This window comes from Nerophis lumbriciformis, linkage group LG19 (assembly GCF_033978685.3).
Source record: "Nerophis lumbriciformis linkage group LG19, RoL_Nlum_v2.1, whole genome shotgun sequence".
NCBI classification, from domain to species: Eukaryota; Metazoa; Chordata; class Actinopteri; order Syngnathiformes; family Syngnathidae; genus Nerophis; species Nerophis lumbriciformis.
Window position 1 is genome coordinate 38,356,239 of NC_084566.2, and position 20,998 is coordinate 38,377,236.

The 20,998-nt window shown below is 40.9% G+C and overlaps 1 protein-coding gene across 4 annotated transcripts in view; it reads left to right on the forward strand.

The window, feature by feature from the left end:
- The window catches only part of LOC133618439 (myosin IXb), a 158,785-nt gene that overhangs the window by 40,099 nt on the left and 97,688 nt on the right, over positions 1-20,998 (forward strand). For all 4 annotated transcript variants that reach the window (XR_009817306.1, XM_061978788.1, XM_061978790.1 and 1 more), the window contains exons 4-8: positions 9,154-9,248; positions 9,307-9,369; positions 9,528-9,627; positions 20,054-20,154; positions 20,691-20,814. Coding sequence is in view for 3 of the 4 variants with exons in the window: in XM_061978788.1 (XP_061834772.1) it covers positions 9,154-9,248; positions 9,307-9,369; positions 9,528-9,627; positions 20,054-20,154; positions 20,691-20,814 (483 nt within the window). In the remaining variant the exon portion in view is untranslated. The remainder of the gene's footprint in view (positions 1-9,153; positions 9,249-9,306; positions 9,370-9,527; positions 9,628-20,053; positions 20,155-20,690; positions 20,815-20,998) is intronic.

Sequence of the window (20,998 nt, forward strand, 5' to 3'; positions counted from 1 at the left end):
AAGAGATTATCCAGAGCAAATGTTGTTCAAGATCATTGATGTACAAGACCAATTATTGGGGCCCCGAAACAGATCCCCTCTTATGAACAGTGACAAATTCCAAACAAAGGCCCACGTATTTAATACACCGGGTCCTGTTTTCTAAATAATTTTAAAACCAAGCAACCGTACGAGAGTCCAATGAGAAGCAGCCTGCGTTTTAAAGTAACATGGTCTGCAGTGTCAAAAGCTTTACATCAGGGGTGCTCACACTTTTTCTGCAGGCGAGCTACTTTTCAATTGATCAAGTCGTGGGGATCTACCTCATTCATATATATAATTTATATTTACTTATTTATGAAATATATGTTTTTGTTAATAAGTTAAAGGTGTTTAATGATAATACAAGCATGTTTAACACATATAGTTAATATTGTTAATAAATTAAAGGTGTTTAATGACAATGCAATCATGTTTAACACATAGTTAATATTGTTAATAAATTAAAGGTGTTTAATGCTAATACAAGTATGTTTAATACGTATAGTTAATGTTAACAAGTTAAAGGTGTTTAAAGATAATGCAAGCATGTTTAATACATATAATTAATATTGTTAACAACTTAAAGGTGTTTAATGATAATACAAGCATGTTTAATACATATAGTTAATATTATTAATAAGTTAAAGGTGTTTAAAGATAATACAATCATGTTTAACACATATAGTTAATATTGTTAACAAGTTAAGGTGTTTAATGATAATACAAGCATGTTTAACACATATAGTTAATATTGTTAACAAGTTAAGGTGTTTAATGATAATACAAGCATGTTTAACACATATAGTTAATATTTTTAATAAGTTAAAGGTGTTTAAAGATAATACAGGCATGTTTAACACATATAGATTCCTTTCTTTCATGAAGACAAGAATATAAGTTGGTGTATTACCTGATTCTGATGACTTGCATTGATTGGAATCAGACAGTGGTGCTAAAAACGTCCGCATTTTCGAATGGAGGAGAAAAAAGTCCTCCTTTCTGTCCAATACCACATGAAAGTGGTTGGTTTTTGGCATCTTATTTGTCCAGCTTCCGTACTCCTTTGTATACACTTTACAAGAAATACATTGTCGGCAAACTCCGTAGCTTGCTAGCTTGTGCACGCCAGCTTTCTGAGACTCGTTTTGTTAGCGCAACTGTGCAACTGTGCAGTCGGTCTTTGGAGTTTTGACGACAGGTACGGCGCCAGAGTCTGTTGAAATAAAGTGTTTCTCGCCTTCCAGTCGGTAATTTTAATGAGCTGGCAGCAGCCAGCGTCATCTCAGAAGACCCTCGGGTGCCGTGAATGTCAATCAAGTGACGAAAGTGATGTCATAGTGAAGATTTAGGATCGCTCATTTTTAGGACTATTTTTTTAATGCCTGGCTGGTGATCGACTGACACACCCTCCGAGATCGACCGGTAGCTCGCGATCGACGTAATGAGCACCCCTGCTTTAGAGAGATCAATAAAAAGCGAGGCACAGTACTGGTTTTTTTTTTTATCAAGCGCTACAATGTCATTTACCACTCTCATTGTGGCAGTGGTAGTGCTGTGCTTTTTTTCTGAAGCCTGATTGATATTTAGAAAAACAAGACCAGCCGTGGTCTCAGGCAACAGAAACATGGAAAAACAATTTCCAGCACCAGAAGAAAGAAGCCCCTTCCTTACTTCCCGGTCCAGGCAGACGGATCGACACGGCGGTCCCTACCAGGCACGACGTAAAGAACATGAAGTCTGACAACAGGGGACACAAGACCGACCAGGACCCAGGACGCCGCAACAGCCGTCGGCATCAGGCTTCCCAGTCCAGGCAGATGGGTCGACGCGGTGGCCCCAATAAGGCACAACGCCTGACAGGCTAGGATCCAGGAGGCTTGGATGCTACACCAGCACTCTGCCTTAGGCTTCCCAGTCCAGGCAGATAGATAGACCTGACGACCTCCAACAGACATGCAGAAGCAGACTTCGTCGGAGCAATAGGCAACAACGCCGTACAGGTCACCAATGCTCAGGACGCAGCAACAATAGTGGGCCTCAGGTGTAGATGGACAGGCCCCAGCTGACTACTTGGTGCAGTCAACGTCCACAATCCTCCACGCAAAAATGTTTGTAAAAAGACTAAAAAAGATTAAAAACAATTAAAGCTGCATGCAGCGATGGACGGGACCGACTTTGACGCCACATAAAATCCAAACCGGAGCAGTAATTAAAACTCTTTGGTCAACTTTTAATCAGAAGGGTTCAATCTCTCTCCTGTGCTAGTTTGATGCTGACACGACAAACGCGCTCAGAGGAGATAATTTTTGAAAAAAGATGACCGGTTTTTACAAAACTTTTGTTTTGAAGGGGGAATTGCAAACTTCCTGTTGATTTTTGCTGGGGGTTGTCAATATATGAAATGTAGGTCTAAGTGAGACCTACATAAAGGTTTGTCTCTAAGACATTCCTACTGGAAGTTACAGGCAGTTTTGTATGAGTTTTCCTCCTAGGAACAGTTGTGTCTGTGTTTTCTTCCTAGGAGGCGCTAGAGCGCAATTTTGAGTTTTGGGGTTTGCTTTTTTCATTAGATCACAATTTTTGCCAGTCCTGATGTGTGTGTCCAGTTTGGTGAGTTTTGAAGCATGTTAAGGGGGTCAAATTACAGCCCAAAGAGGCAAAAGTGACTGTTTTTACAAAACATTTGTTTTGAAGGGGGAGTTGCCAACTTCCTGTTGATTTTAGCTGAAGAATGTTATTGTATGAAATCTAGGTCTAAGTGAGACCTACATAGAGGTTTTTATTTCATGTCGCTACGACATTTCTACTGGAAGTTACAGGCAGTTTTGTCTGTGTTTTATTCCTAGGGGGCGCTAGAGCGCATTTTTAAGTTTTGGGGCTAGGTTTTTTATTAGATCGCAATTTTTGCTAGTCCTGATGTGTGTGTCAAATATGGTGAGTTTTGAAGCATGTTAAGAGGGTCAAATTACAGCTCAAAGAGGCGGCGGTATAATAATAACTTTTTTTTTTGAAGGGGGATCGCAAACTTCCTGTTGATTTTTGCTGGGGATTGTCAGTATATGAAATGTAGGTCTAAGTGAGACCTACATAGATGTCTTTGTTTCATGTCTCTACGACATTCTTACTGGAAGTTACAAGCAGTTTTGTCTGTGTTTTTTCCTAGGGGGCGCTAAAGCGCAATTTTGAGTTTTGGGGTTGGTTTTTTTTTTATTAGATCGCAATTTTTGCCAGTCCTGATGTGTGTGTTCAGTTTGGTGAGTTTTGAAGCATTTTAAGGAGGTCAAATTACAGCTCAAAGAGGCAAAAATGACTGTTTTTACGAAACTTTTGTTTTGAAGGGGTAATTGCCAACTTCCTGTTGATTTTTGCTGAAAGATGTTAATGAATAAAACGTAGGTCTAAGTGAGACCTACATAGAGGTTTTTGTTTCATGTTTCTACGACATTCCTAACGGAAGTTACAAGCAGTTTTGTCTGTGTTTTTTCCTAGGGGGCGCTAGAGCGCAATTTTGAGTTTTGGGGTTTGCTTTTTTCATTAGATCACAATTTTTGCCAGTCCTGATGTGTGTGTCCAGTTTGGTGAGTTTTGAAGCATGTTAAGGGGGTCAAATTACAGCTCAAAGAGGCAAAAATGACTGTTTTTACGAAACTTTTGTTTTGAAGGGGTAATTGCCAACTTCCTGTTGATTTTTGCTGAAAGATGTTAATGAATAAAACGTAGGTCTAAGTGAGACCTACATAGAGGTTTTTGTTTCATGTTTCAAGCAGTTTTGTCTGTGTTTTTTCCTAGGGGGGCGCTAGAGCGCAATTTTGAGTTTTGGGGTTTGGTTTTTTTATTAGATGGCAATTTTCGCCAGTCCTGATGTGTGTGTCAAATATGGTGAGTTTTGAATAAATAATAAAACACACAAAATACAATAGGGTCCTCTGTCCCAAAGGGACATTGCGGTCCCTAATAAAGATAAATCCAATAAAAAGACTAAACATGAAACAAATAAAATCTAGTGAGGACAAACACAGACATCACTTAAATCTTGGATTTGGTCACCTATCCTTAATCTTTCTAAGATATTATCAATAGCTAATGACATTACCAAGTTGTAGCTTAAGTTCTTCATCACGTACACAACTACTCCCCCTCCGTAATGTGTTGGTTTTGTTGATATAATTTAATTTATATCTTTCCAGGTCAAAATCCATTCCTACTTTAGCATCTATCCATGTTTCTGAGATAGCGATAACTTTGAAGGGTTCGTTGAATTGTTCCAAAAAATGCTTCATGTAATTGTAGTTTGCATACAAACTTCTGCTATTTAAATGAATCATCGACAGTTTGTCGACTTTAATATTTTCGTTATATTGTTCGTCCCTATAATAAAAGCAATTACCGTATTTTTCGGACTATAAGTCGCAGTTTTTTTCACAGTTTGCGACTTATACTCAGGAGCGACTTATGTGTGAAATTATCAACACATTAGCGTAAAATATCAAATATCATTTAGCTCATTCAAGTAAGAGACTAGACGTATAAGATTTCATGGGATTTAGCGATTAGGAGTGACAGATTGTTTGGTAAACGTATAGCATGTTCTATATGTTATAGTTATTTGAATGACTCTTACCATAATATGTTACGTTAACATACCAGTTGGTTATTTATGCCTCATATAACGTACACTTATTCAGCTTGTTGTTCACTATTCTTTATTTATTAGGGACCGCAATGTCCCTTTGGGACAGAGGAGCCTATTGTAATTGTAAGGTTTTATTATTATTATTCCGCCGCCTCTTTGAGCTGTAATTTGACCCCCTTAACATGCTTCAAAACTCACCATATTTGACACACACATCAGGACTAAAGAAAATTGCCATCTAATAAAAAACCAAACCCCAAAACTCAAAATTGCGCTCTATCGCCCCCTAGGAAAAACTCAGACAAAACTGCTTGTAACTTCCGGTAGGAATGTCGTAGAGACATGAAACAAAAACCTCTATGTAGATCTGACTTAGACCTAGATTTTATACATTGACATCCTTCAGCAAAAATCAACAGGAAGTTGGCAATTCCCCCTTCAAAACAAAAATTTACTAAAACAGTCACTTTTGCCTCTTTGAGCTGTAATGTGACCCTTTTAACATGCTTCAAAACTCACCAAACTGGACACACACATCAGGACTGGCAAAAATTGAGATCTAATAAAAAAACAACAACCCTAAAACTCAAAATTGCGCTCTAGCGCCCCCTAGGAAGAAAACACAGACACAACGGCTCCTAGGAAGAAAACTCAGATAAAACTGCCTGTAACTTCCAGTAGGAATGTCTTAGAGACATGAAACAAAAACCTCTATGTAGGTCTCACTTAGACCTACATTTCATATATTGACAACCCCCAGCAAAAATCAACAGGAAGTTTTGTAAAAACCGGTCACCTTTTTTCAAACATTATCTCCTCTGAGCGCGTTTGTCGTGTCGGCTTCAAATTAGCACAGGAGAGAGATTGAACCCTTCTGATTAAAAGTTGACCAAAGAGTTTTGATTACTGCTCCGGTTTGGATTTTATGTGCCGTCAAAGTAGGTCCCGTCCATCGCTGCTTGCAGCTTTAATTTTAAATTGCCTTTCAAATGTCTATTCTTGCTGTTGGCTTTTATCAAATACATTTCCCCAAAACATGCGACTTATACTCCAGTGCTATTTATATGTTTTTTTCCTTCTTTATTATGCATTTTCGGCCGGTGCGACTTATACTCCGAAAAATACGGTATTCTTGGTATGAAAGAAAACATTTGTATCTGGATCTATATCCTAATCTAATTCCGGACTATCGTGATCTAGGCTGCAGAATGTTTTCAGTTCCATATATTCCTGTGCAACAATCTTTTTTGTTGCCCTACAATTGTCCATGAGTGAAGATGAATGTGCACCTGAGTAAAGATCTTCTTGTTTGGTAATCCCTTGGAGTGTTGTAATTTTGTAGTTAAATATCAATGTTTGTTTTCCGTCAGACTCCATTCATCGTTGTTGTTGTGGTTGCTCTGGTTCTAATATTCGTCCAGATCCTTGATGTCTTTGACAACTAGGACTGTTGCTTGTGGACCCCCATTCAGTTTGATGTAGATTTTGCAGTTGGCGCTCCAAGTTCCCTGAATTTTCCCTGAGTTTTCCTCAAGTAGCGTGGTTTCTTTTAATTACTAATTATATTGAATAAAAATTGCTCGGCGGTGCAAGTAATTTGTCTGGTCCCTCACACCTGCTTTGGACGACGTACTTGCAGGTAGCGCTCGTACTTAACACAAAAGCAGTCCAAAAACAATTTGCAGCCATGACAGAATATACACAGTGCGAGCGCGTGTTATGCACGGTTGTATTCACGCAATTACATGCTGAAAAAGGCTTAGAAAGTTACTGCCCTCGAGGCATGTTGAAGATTGCAAACCATCTCCTTAAGAGACATGCTTCTAATTGTGCCTCAAATAACTGTGACTACCGCACCTTTATTGTCTCTACTGGACAATAAAAAGGTAACCATTAATTATGTTGTTAACCAAAAACAGCAGCACCTGTTGACAAAACAGATTGCCTTAATTTTTTGAGTTGGAGCGGGCTACCTCTCTCCAGTCTACTTTTCTGGGAAATTAAGGCCTTTCCTTTTTGTTATTTGTATTTATTAGGGCCCGCATGGCCCATTGTATAAGGACTCCCAAAGGGAGTCCTTATGCAATGGGACATAAGGACCTATTGAATTTGTAAGGTTTTAATATTCTTTATTCTTTATTCTTCCACCGCCACATTAAACTGTAATTTGACCCACTTAACATGCTTCAAAACTCACCATATTTGACCCACACATCAGGACCTGCGAAAATGGCCTTTTTAAAAAAAAAACGAACCACAAAACTCAAAATTGCGCTCTAGCGCCCCCTAGGAAAAAAAACAACTACACTGCCTGTAACTCCCACTAGGAAGGTCGGAGAGACATGAAACAAAAACCTCTATGTAGGTCTGACTCAGACCTAGATTTTATAATGGTACATTCTCGGGCTAAAATCAACAGGAAGTTGGCAATTCCCCCTTCAAGACAAAAAAGTACTAAAAACAGTCACTTTTGCCTCTTTGAGCTGTAATTTGACCCCCTTAACATGCTTCAAAACTCACCAAACTGAACGCACACATCAGGATTGGCAAAAATTGCGATCTAATAAAAAAACCTAACCCCAAATCTCAAAATTGCGCTCTACCGCAATTTTTGAATAAAACGCAGAAAAAACTGCTCCTCGGAAGAAAAAAATGACAAAACTGCCTGTAACTCCCACTGGGAAGGTCGGAGAGACATGAAACAAAAACCTCTATGTAGGTCTCACTTAGAACTGCATTTCATAAATTGACAACCCCCAGCAAAAATCAACAGGAAGTTTTCTATTCCCCCTTCAAAACAAAATGTTTGTAAAAACCGGTCACCTTTCTTCAAACATTATCTCCTCTGAGCGCGTTTGTTGTTTCAGCTTCAAACTAACACAGGAGAGAGATTGAACCCTTCTGATTAAAAGTTGGCGAAAGAGTTTTGATACCTGCTCCGGTTTTGATTTTATGACCCTTTAAAGAACCGCTGCGCTGATGCTGCTGCGCTGCTGTTTTTTTAAGATGGCTGCTTAAAAGCAGGATGCACCAGCGTGCCCACACAATGCAGACTAGGTAGGTACACTAGACAAAAGTATTGGGACACTTATGACTATCACTGGACAAAAGTATTGGGACACTTAAGCCGAAAACTGGACAGAAGTATTGGGACACTTGGGACTACAACTTGACAAAAGTATTGGGACACTTACGACTAAAAGTAGACAACAGTATTGGGAAACTTAGGACTACCACTGGACAAAAGTATTGGGACACTTACACTGGACAAAAGTATTGGGACACTTGGGACGAAAACTGGACAAAAGTATTGGGACACTTAGGACTAGCACCTGCCAAATACGCGGGCCCGACCAATGCTGCTTGCAGCTTTAATTTATTTTTAGCTTTTAAAAAAAACAAAAAAAAACATGTTCTTTCTTTTACAATTAAAAATGCCTCCTTTTAAGAAACACCTTACCTTTTTTATATGTAGGTATCTGGTGTCCTATGTAGTTAAATCGATATACAGTAGGTGAGAGAATGCTAATAATAAACACATTGTTGCACTAACCTTGCTCTCATCTACTATTCCAGGTGTACCTAATCTTATGGCTATTTTTTTAACAGTTTTTTTTGGTTATGGTTTGAGTTTATTTCGAACATGCATACAATTACAACATGATGCATCACAATTTCCACTTTCTCTTTTCAACATGTTCAAAAAGGAGCAGGAAGAAGCCGAGCTTTTTTAATCCTACCCCTTTTCCATTACATTGCAATTGCTACTACTTTTGTTCACATCCTGTTAAAAGTTAAAAAGTTAAAGTACCAATGATTGTCACACACACACTAGGTGTGGCGAAATTATTCTAAGCATTTAACCCATCACCCTTGATCACCCCCTGGGAGGTGAGGGGAGCAGTGGGCAGCAGCGGTGGCCGCGCCCGGGAATCATTTTTGGTGATTTAACCCCCAATTCCAACCCTTGATACTGAGTGCCAAGCAGGGAGGTAATGGGTCCCATTTTTATAGTCTTTGGTATGACTCGGCCGGGGTTTGAACCCACAACCTACCGATCTCAGGGCGGACACTCTAACCACTAGGCCACTGAGTAGGTAATTACGGAGCAGCAGAAAAGTGGAATGTATTATTTAAATAGGTGCGTTGGAAAACACGGACCGGAGTTTTTTTTTAAACTGGATCTAGATCGGCATTTTCCCATGCCTTGCCGATACGCAATTTTTGGCAAATATCGGCAGCCGATCCGATCCAAATATCGGATCGGGACATCCCTAAGTATTGTATTCTGTGTGTTCTCTGATGGAAAAAAAACGCTGTTGTGTCGTTCAAATAATATTAACTTTAAGTATTTTGTAACTTTACTCATGGCATTTATATAAAGATTAAACAATTTTGGTCCAAGTATTGATCCCTGTGGTACGCCACATTTTTTGTTTGTTTTTTGTTCTTCTTGACTGTAAAAAAAAAAAAAAGATGATTTCCTGTGTCTCAAACAGGCTTTTGGCAACGCAAAGACACAAGAGAACGACAACTCCAGTCGCTTTGGGAAATTTATCCAGCTTAACTATCTGGAGAGCGGCGTAATCCGAGGGTAAGAGGTTGCAGCAATTATGTTCTAAGGCGAAGCATTAATGGTCTTGTCTCCTCAGGGCAGTTATCAGGAAGTACCTACTTGAAAAATGCCGCCTGGTTCGCAGAAATAAAAGGGAGAGGTAAGAGTGAAATACAGCTCTTTTACTGGAGGCATCATAAAATCTGTTTGCGCACATTCATGCAATGAGCATACATTTGTTACACACTTTATGATAGTGAAATGTTTAGTCAATAGCAGTGGTGGTTAACTATGCATGGTGACCTCTAAAACCCGCAGGAACTACCACGTCTTCTACTACCTGCTGGTGGGAGCGTCCAAAGACGAACAGGAGGAATTCCGTCTGTTGGCGCCCCAGGATTATATCTACCTCAAGCAGGTACCTTTGCTCTGTACACTTTGGTGGGGCAGGGAATGTTTTTGCAACACAACCTGAAAAATACTTTGTCTATCAATTGTCATAGTTTTTATGCTGTTTTGTCCCCAACTCTAAAAAAACATGTTTGTGGCCTGCGAGCATACTTGCCAACCCTCCCGGATTTTCCGGGAGACTCCCGAAATTCAGCGCCTCTCCCGAAAACCTCCCGGGACAAATTTTCTCCCGAAAATCTCCCGAAATTCAGGCGGACTCAGGTCCTCCACAATATAAAAAAGCGTACCTGCCCAATCACGTTATAACTATAGAATGATGGAGGGCGAGTTCTTGGTTTCTTTTGTGGGTTTATTGTTAGGCAGTTTCATTAACGTCCTCCCAGCGTGGCAACAACACACAACAACAGCAGTCACTTTTTTGTATGCCGTAAAGCAGTTCGTCTGCAGTAAACAGCAATGTTGTGACACTCTTAAACAGGACAATACTGCCATCTAGTGCATTTGAGGAAAGCACTTTTGTGCGTGCCACACAGCAATGCATCATCAGAGAGGGTGTTCAGCATGGTTCGAAAAATAGTGACAGAGAATAGAACAAGGATGGACAATTCAACCCTTAACTCAACAATGAGTAGATGAGTGTTATGTGTGTGTATACAGGTAAAAGCCAGTAAATTAGAATATTTTGAAAAACTTGATTTATTTCAGTAATTGCATTCAAAAGGTGTAACTTGTACATTATATTTATTCATTGCACACAGACTGATGCATTCAAATGTTTATTTCATTTAATTTTGATGATTTGAAGTGGCAACAAATGAAAATCCAAAATTCCATGTGTCACAAAATTTGAATATTGTGTAAGGCTAATACAAAAAAGGGATTTTTAGAAATGTTGGCCAACTGAAAAGTATGAAAATGAAAAATATGAGCATGTACAATACTCAATACTTGGTTGGAGCTCCTTTTGCCTCAAACTCTGTTTCCTGAGATCCAGGGTCAACGCAGCCGTCTACCAGCAAGTTTTAGACACTTCATGCTTCCTGCTGCTGACCTGCTCTATGGAGATGGAGATTTCAAGTTCCAACAGGACTTGGCGCCTGCACACAGCGCAAAATCTACCCGTGCCTGGTTTACGGACCATGGTATTTCTGTTCTAAATTGGCCCGCCAACTCCCCTGACCTTAGCCCCATAGAAAATCTGTGGGGTATTGTGAAAAGGAAGATGCAGAATGCCAGACCCAAAAACGCAGAAGAGTTGAAGGCCACTATCAGAGCAACCTGGGCTCTCATAACACCTGAGCAGTGCCAGAAACTCATCGACTCCATGCCACGCCGCATTAACGCAGTAATTGAGGCAAAAGGAGCTCCAACCAAGTATTGAGTATTGTACATGCTCATATTTTTCATTTTCATACTTTTCAGTTGGCCAACATTTCTAAAAATCCCTTTTTTGTATTAGCCTTAAGTAATATTCTAATTTTGTGACACACGGAATTTTGGATTTTCATTTGTTGCCACTTCAAATCATCAAAATTAAATGAAATAAACATTTGAATGCATCAGTCTGTGTGCAATGAATAAATATAATGTACAAGTTACACCTTTTGAATGCAATTACTGAAATAAATCAAGTTTTTCAAAATATTCTAATTTACTGGCTTTTACCTGTATGTGTAAATAAATGAACACTGAAATTCAAGTATTTATTTTATATATATATAGCTAGAATTCACTGGACATAAGTATTTCTTATATATATATATATATATATATATATATATATATATATATATATATATATATATATATATATATATATTTATGAAATACTTGACTTGGTGAATTCTAGCTGTAAATATACTCCTCCCCTTTTAGCCATGCCCCCGTCCCACCACGCCCACCCCCACCCCCTCCCCCCACTTCCCGAAATCGGAGGTCTCAAGGTTGGCAAGTATGCCTGCGAGTGTGGTCACGTCAGGGAACATGTAAGGTCAGCACAAGGCCATCTTTACACGACGGCAAGTTTACCTTTTAGAAATGGACTCTACTTCTATCTTTCAAGAAGTATTATGCTCAGCTTTGATTGACAATGTCAAAAAAAGTCTTAAACATTACACTGGGAGCTCTTTGTAATGTTTTTACCCTCTTCTGCAGCTATGTAAGCTCACCACTACGTTACGTTGTCTTATGTAATGGAATGTTATGTTTCGTAATGATAAATATTTGGCATATTGCACTCAAAGTTCGATATAACGCGGTCGTTGGGGTCCATAAAATCCAGATCACGTTATTCCTGAGCGCGCATTATATAGATTATTTTTTCCCCCTTTTTTTTCAAAATAATACAATCAATCAATCAATGTTTATGTATATAGCCCTAAATCACTAAGTAGAGTACTGGAGCCCCAATAGAAAACGCTCTATAGCCCGCAGACTTTTTTTGGGCTCTGGGAATCACCAATAAGCCGGAGTTCTTTGAAGGCAGATTTCTTGCCGGGACATATGGTACAATACAATCAGCAAGATAGGATGGAGCTAGACCTTTACCAGTCAAAGAGCCATTTTGACCAGTTTCACAAATTAAAGATAACAATGGGAGCCACAAATTTTTTTTGAAATTTAAAATGAAATAACAAAGCATAAGATGTTTTTTTTTTGCTTTGTGCTATGTATAAACCAGGGGTCTCAGACACGCTGCCCATACCTTAATATGGAATATGAATGCTGGTGCGGCACGCGGGTTTTATATGAATGGCGCTTGTCAGCGTCGTGCGTGTCGTGATTGTACAGCATTTAGCGCCCACTACAACCAGCGTGCCTGACTAGCCACACGCTGTATGGGGCTTCCGCTTGCTCACGTAAGTGACAGCAAGGCATACTTGGTCAACAACCCCACAGGTTACACTGACGGTGGCGGTATAAAAAAAGCAACTTTAACACTCTTACTAATAATGCGCCACACTGTGAACCCACACCAAACAAGAATGACAAACACATTTTGGGAGAACATCTGCACCGTAACACAGCATAAACACAACAGGACAAATACCCAGAATCCCATGCAGCCCTAACTCTTCCGGGCTACATTATAAACCCCCTCTACCTAACCCCGCCCACCTCAACCGACGCACAATCAATCAATCAATCAATCAATGTTTATTTATATAGCCCTAAATCACAAGTGTCTCAAAGGGCTGCACAAGCCACAACGACATCCTCGGTACAAAGCCCACATAAGGGCAAGGAAAAACTCACCCCAGTGGGACGTCGATGTGAATGACTATGAGAAACCTTGGAGGGGACCGCATATGTGGGTAACCCCCCCCCCCCCCCCCCCCCCCCCTCTAGGGGAGACCGAAAGCAATGGATGTCGAGTTGGTCTGACATAATATTGTGAGAGTCCAGTCCATAGTGGATCCAACATAATAGTAAGAGTCCAGTCCATAGTGGGGCCAGCAGGACACCATCCCGAGCGGAGACGGGTCAGCAGCGCAGAGATGTTCCCAGCCGATGCACAGGCGAGCGGTCCACCCCGGGTCCCGACTCTGGACAGCCAGCACTTCATCCATGGCCACCGGACCTGTGCCCCCCCCCCTCCACAAGGAAGAGGGGAGCAGAGGAGAAAAGAAAAGAAACGGCAGATCAACTGGTCTAACAGGGGGGCTATTTAAAGGCTAGAGTATACAAATGAGTTTTAAGATGGGACTTAAATGCTTCTACTGAGGTAGCATCTCTAATTGTTACCGGGAGGGCATTCCATAGTATTGGAGCCCCAATAGAAAACGCTCTATAGCCCGCAGACTTTTTTTGGGCTCTGGGAATCACTAATAAGCCAGAGTTCTTTGAACGCAGATTTCTTGCCGGGACATATGGTACAATACAATCGACAAGATAGGACGGAGCTAGACCGTGTAGTATTTTATACGTAAGTAGTAAAACCTTAAAGTCACATTTTAAGTGCACAGGAAGCCAGTACAGGTGAGCCAGTATAGGCGTAATATGATCAAACTTTCTTGGGGGGGGTTGATGTGTGAGGGAGCAGGGTTGGGGTGAGGGCGGGGTTTGGTGGTAGCAGGGGTGTATAATGTAGCCCAGAAGAGTCAGGGCTGCATGGGATTCTGGGTATTTGTGTTTATGTTGTGTTAAGGTGCAGATGTTCTCCCGAAATGTGTTTGTCATTCTTGTTTGGTTTTGGTTCAAAGTGTGGCGCATTATTAGTAAGAGTGTTAAAGTTGTTTTATATGGTCACCGTCAGTGTAACCTGTGTGGCTGTTGACCAAGTATGCCTTGCTGTCACGTACGTGTGCAAGCAGAAGATGCATACTGCATAACAAGGGATTGGACTGGCATGCTGTTAATACAGATTGTAGATGGCACCAAATGCTGTACCATCATGGCATGCCCTTATTATAACTGTAAAGTTGAAAATCGGAGAATATTTTTGAGAATATTAGAGTTTTCTACGAGAGGCACTGAAATCCGGAAGTCTCCCGGGAAAATCGGGGGAGTCGACAAGTAAGCTGCTGAGCCGCATCAGAGTGATCAAAGAGCCGCATGCGGCTCCCGAGCCGCGGGTTGCCGACCCCTGAGCTAGACCGTGTAGTATTTTATACGTAAGTAGTAAAACCTTAAAGTCACATTTTAAGTGCACAGGAAGCCAGTACAGGTGAGCCAGTATAGGCGTAATATGATCAAACTTTCTTGTTCTTGTCAAAACAAGTGATGCTGATTTATGTGATGAAAACAGCGGGGCTTTGCAGTAACCAAAGCATAGTTATTTAAGTTTGTTAGTTCTGTCTTGTTTAAGGTGAACAGTAACGTCACTCTGTTTTTATGTTGTTGGAATCCTTTGTTGCGTTGTGCCTCGTTCTTGCTTGAGTCTTGAGACTGCATAAAGCTGTCTCGCCGCAGAAGCACGGATGCATTTCAAAGGGGACACGGGCAGAGGTGGGTAGTAACGCGCTACATTTACTCCGTTACATCTACTTGAGTCACTTTTGGGATAAATTGTACTTCTAAGAGTAGTTTTAATGCAACATACTTTTACTTTTACTTGAGTATATTTATAGAGAAGGAACGCTACTTTTACTCCGCTACTTTTATCTACATTCAGCTCGCTACTCGCTACTAATTTTTATCGATCTGTTAATGCACGCTTTGTTTGTTTTGGTCTGTCAGACAGACCTTCATAGTGCCTGCGTTTCAACAAATACATTCACTGGTGACGTTCACTCCGTTCCACCAATCAGATGCAGTCACTGGTGACGTTGGACCAATCAAACAGAGCCAGGGGTCACATGACCTGACTTAAACAAGTTGAGAAAAGGTATTCGGGTGTTACCATTTAGTGGTCAATCGTACGGAATATGTACTGTACTGTGCAATCTACTAATACAAGTTTCAATCAATCAATCAATCAAAAGTGTGAAGGAAAAAAGACCCTTTTTTATTTCAACCGTACATCCCGTCAAAAGCCTAAAGACTGACTGCACAGTTCCTGTCTTCACAATAAAAGTGCCGCTCCATCGCGCCTGCGCTTTCAAAATAAGAGTCTCCGAAAGCCAGCGCAAACAAGCTAGCAAGCGACGGAGTTTGCCGCCAATGTATTTCTTGTAAAGTGTATAAAAACGAATATGGAAGCTGGACAAATAAGAAGCCAAAAACCAACCACTTTCATGTGGTATTAGACAGAAAGGAGGAACTTTTTTTCTCCTCCATTTGAAAATGTGGACGTTATTATTACTACTGTCTGATTACAATCAATGCAAGTCATCAGAATCAGGTAATACACCAACTTATATTCTTTTCTTCATGAAAGAAAGGAATCTATATGTGTTAAACATGCATGTATATTCATTAAAACACCTTTAACATGTAAACAAAAATGGCAAAAATAAATAAATATAAATTATATACTGTATAAATCAATGTATGTATATAAATATGTGTGTGTATATATATATATATATATATATATATATATATATATATATATATGTGTGTGTGTGTGTGTGTGTGTGTGTGTGTGTGTGTGTGTGTGTGTGTATATATGTGTGTATGTATGTATGTATATATATATATATATATATATATATATATATATATATATATATATATATATGTGTGTGTATATGTTACTCATCAGTTACTCAGTACTTGAGTAGTTTTTTCACAACATACTTTTTACTTTTACTCAAGTAAATATTTGGGTGACTACTCCTTACTTTTACTTGAGTAATAAATCTCTAAAGTAACAGTACTCTTACTTGAGTACAATTTCTGGCTACTCTACCCACCTCTGTACACGGGTCAATGATCTGCTTCAGAAACAACAAAAAGGTCTGTTTCTTATTGATGTAGACAGGCGAAGGGGAAAAAAAGAACCCTGCATAGCGGAACACTGACGGCATTTAAGCAAACATTAGTCTCATCTGCTTTACGTCGCTGCCGGCAAGTGGTGAGGGTTGATGACGATAATGGTAATGGACCATTAGGACTGCAAACACCCACACACAACCCAACTTGACTGAGATAACTCCGCCCCACACATCTGCGCCCCACCCCAATGTATAACGGAAACCTGCAGCTTTTATTGCACACTTTGTACCTACATGCATTGCACCGTCGTATTTATATTTCAATCAATCAATCAATCAATGTTTACTTATATAGCCCTAAATCACGAGTGTCTCAAAGGGCTGCACAAGCCACAACGACATCCTTGGCTCAGATCCCACATCAGGGCAAGAAAAAACTCAACCCAGTGGGATAACAATGAGAAACCTTGGAGGGGACCGCAGATGTGGGGACCCCCCCCTTTAATATTATATTTATTGCATTCTCCCTCCAGTTGTTGTATTCATTTCACTTTCAGTATTCATTTATTCCTCAGCACTTTTTAAAGCAATTGTCTGTTTTTAGTGCCATATTCATGTTTTGTTTTTTGTGTTTATTTTATTTTCGTCTGTGCTGTGCACAGTGGCTGTGGGAGTACCCCCAATCTAGTTGTCACCCCCTGTACAATGATAATAGAGGTGAATCTGGATCTAATGCTAAATTATGACATACTACGGTTTAGCATGTTATGTTACATTATGTATATTACGTTATGTTACGCTATATTATGATACTACTGTGGAAGTTGCTTCCTAGCAGTTCCACTAAAGACACGGCACAGGAGCCAAGCGTGCAGTTTTTAACAAAGTTTTTAATTTTCATAGGTTTTTTTCAAAATCTTTCTCCCGCAGAACGTGACTGAAAAGTCACGTCCGTATCCACTCTCCCCTCCTGCTCCCGGCCACTTACTGTTAAAGACAACAGATGATTAGATTAACACGTACCACCTGTGAAATCTAATCACCTGCCAGCTGTGTCTCGCCGTCAGCACTGCCACGCCCCGGTCTGATGGTCCGTCCTCAGCACCATGGACAGAGGCGGTGACCTTTGCTCCTGTAGGCAGCGCTGGCCACACCTCCCCCCACAACTACGTATATTACACACATGCGCGTTACACGATGTATGTTACGTTACGTTATGGCAGGGGTCGGCAACCCGCGGCTCCGGAGCCGCATGCGGCTCTTTGATCACTCTGATGCGGCTCAGCAGCTTACTTGCCGAACCCCCCGATTTTCCCGTGAGACTTCTGGATTTCAGTGCCTCTCGCAGAAATTAATTATTTCAATTTATATTTAAAATTAATATTCACCGATTTTCACCCTTACAGTTATATGAAGGGCGTGCCGTGATGGTACAGCATTTGGCGCCCCCTACAATCTGTATTAACAGCGTGCCAGCCTAACCACTTGTTATACAGTATGCATCTTCTGCTTGCACACGTACGTGACGGCAAGGCATACTTGGTCAACAGCCACACAGGTTACACTGACGGTGACCATATAAAACAACTTTAACACTCTTACTAATAATGCGCCATACTTTGAAACAAAACCAAACAAGAATGACAAACACATTTCGGGAGAACATCTGCACCTTAACACAACATAAACACAACAGAACAAATACCCAGAATCCCATGCAGCCCTGACTCTTCTGGGCTACATTATACACCCCTGCTACCACCAAACCCCGGCCCCACCCCAACCCTGCTCCCTCACACATCAACCATCAAAATGGCTCTTTGACTGGTAAAGGTTGCCGACCCCTGCATTATGGTGTATTACATTACAATATGGTATGTTGCGTTTAGGGATGATAAACGATATTATTGGTAACTCCCCAACGGTTAGTATTTCTGTTATTAAATTTAAATTATGGGCGATCCCAGATGGATGGATGGAAAACCGTGATTGGTAACTACACTTTGATAAACCCACTAACTGACTGGTGCCAAATGCAAACATGTAGTGAAGTGAATTATATTTGTAGTGCTTTTTTTCTTCAATCAATCAATGTCAATCAATGTTTATTTATATAGCCCTAAATCACAAGTGTCTCAAAGGGCTGCACAAGCCACAACGACATCCTCGGTACAAAGCCCACATAAGGGCAAGGAAAAACTCACCCCAGTGGGACGTCGATGTGAATGACTATGAGAAACCTTGGAGAGGACCGCATATGTGGGTAACCCCTCCCTCTAGGGGAGACCGAAAGCAATGGATGTCGAGTGGGTCTGACATAATATTGTGAGAGTCCAGTCCATAGTGGATCCAACATAATAGTAAGAGTCCAGTCCATAGTGGGGCCAGCAGCACACCATCCCGAGCGGAGACGGGTCAGCAGCGCAGAGATGTTCCCAGCCGATGCACAGGCGAGCGGTCCACCCCGGGTCCCGACTCTGGACAGCCAGCACTTCATCCATGGCCACCGGACCTGTGCCCCCCCCCCCCTCCACAAGGAAAAGGGGAGCAGAGGAGAAAAGAAAAGAAACGGCAGATCAACTGGTCTAACAGGGGGGCTATTTAAAGGCTAGAGTATACAAATGAGTTTTAAGATGGGACTTAAATGCTTCTACTGAGGTAGCATCTCTAATTGTTACCGGGAGGGCATTCCATAGTACTGGAGCCCCAATAGAAAACGCTCTATAGCCCGCAGACTTTTTTTGGGCTCTGGGAATCACTAATAAGCCGGAGTTCTTTGAACGCAGATTTCTTGCCGGGACATATGGTACAATGCAATCGACAAGATAGGACGGAGCTAGACCGTGTAGTATTTTATACGTAAGTAGTAAAACCTTAAAGTCACATCTTAAGTGCACAGGAAGCCAGTGCAGGTGAGCCAGTATAGGCGTAATATGATCAAACTTTCTTGTTCTTGTCAAAAGTCTAGCAGCCGCATTTTGTACCAATTGTAGTCTTTTAATGCTAGACATAGGGAGACCCGAAAATAATAGGTTACAGTAGTCGAGACGAGACGTAACGAACGCATGAATAATGAACTCAGCGTCGCTAGTGGATAAAATAGAACGAATTTTAGCGATATTACGTAGATGAAAGAAGGCCGTTTTAGTAACACTCTTAATGTGTGACTCAAAGGAGAGAGTTGGGTCGAAAATAATACCCAGATTCTTTACTGATTCGCCTTGTGTAATTGTTTGGTTGTCAAATGTTAAGGTGGTATTATTAAAAAATGTCGGTGTTTAGCAGGACCGATAATCAGCATTTCCGTTTTCTTGGCATTGAGTTGCAAGAAGTTAGCGGACATCCATTGTTTAATTTCATTAAGACACGCCTCCAGCTGACTACAATCCGGCGTGTTGGTCAGCTTTAGGGTCATGTAGAGTTGGGTGTCATCAGCATAACAATGAAAGCTAACACCGTATTTGCGTATGATGTCGCCTAGCGGCAGCATGTAAATACTAAAGAGTGCAGGGCCAAGAACCGAACCCTGAGGAACTCCGCACGTTACCTTAACATAGTCCGAGGTCACATTATTATGGGAGACGCATTGCATCCTGTCAGTAAGATAAGAGTTAAACCACGACAAAGCTAAGTCTGACATACCAATACGTGTTTTGATACGCTCTAATAAAATATTATGATCGACGGTATCGAAAGCAGCGCTAAGATCAAGAAGCAGCAACATAGATGACGCATCAGAATCCATCGTTAGCAGTAGATCATTCTTGTCACCCGAAGTGCTTTACATAGCAACACTCAGTATCCACATCACAAGCTACATTTAAACCAGTGTGGGTGGCACTGGAAGCAAGTGGGTAAAGCGTCTTGCCTAAGGACACAACGGAAGTGACTCGGATGGTGGAAGCAATCGAACCTGGAACCCTGAAGTTGCTGGCACGGCTGCTCTACCAACCGTACACAAAAGACATCGTTTTTCCCCATTAAGAAACGACATACCGCAATCTGAATTTACAAAGACCATAAGAGTTTGTGGTGTGGAATATGTAACTGTATGAAAGGAAACTGAACCTGGTGGCGAACAACTGACCAACTGTATGTCATCTCTTTGTCCTTTAGGAAGATCTTCACTTGGACGATGAGGCAAAGCTCGGACATGAGTACAAGAGGCTTCATCAAGCCATGGAAATGGTTGGCTTCCTGCCGTCCACTAAGAAACAGTATGTGTGATCAGTGACAATTGTAACTTAGATATTGGGTTTCACTATGTAAAGTGCTTTGAGTCACTAGAGAAAAGCGCTATATAAATACAATTTACTTACTACTTACTTACTACACGCCACTTAACGCCAGTTAGGTCCTGAATTACAAGTTTTAGTCTGTTAAAAAGCCAAACATTCCAGGCGCACCAAGAAACCTAGTCATTATTTTAAGTCAAAGGGTCTTGGCGCTCTGTGTGAGCAAAACGACGTCAACAGGTGACTAATTTTACCCCGTCTGGTTTCTGCCGTCTATCCTGGTGTAAGCGACAAGTCGTAGCTCGTCGAGTCGAGCCGGAGAAACATGTGGCGTTTGTGCTGCAAAGTTGTATCAGGTTGGATATGATGCTGAGTGACAACATGAAGCCAGATTATGTCCATCAGTTGGAAGGTTGAGCAAAAAGACTCACGCGCTGCCAATGTTTCCTTCTGGTTGGGACTTGTAAAGACGACATACGTTTACACCACATTCATTGAAAGTGTGTGTTTGTGTGCAGCATATTTTCCACCCTTTCCGCCATCTTGCTCTTGGGCAACGTGAGCTTTACTCTGTCAGAGAACCGTGGCGCTCTGGAGGTTGGACCAGCGGACGTTTTGTCCACGTTGTCGCAGCTTCTCAAGGTATGTTGGAACCTTCAACTAAAGATGCTCTATTTGGATATGAATGGTCAAATGGGACAAATTAAATGCATAAATAAATATTTTAAAATGTGTCAATTAATTACATACCTGCCAACTACTCCGGTTTTCCCGCAATTAGTACGGTTTTCATCAATCTATTCCGGGTTACGGTTGCAGTGATAAA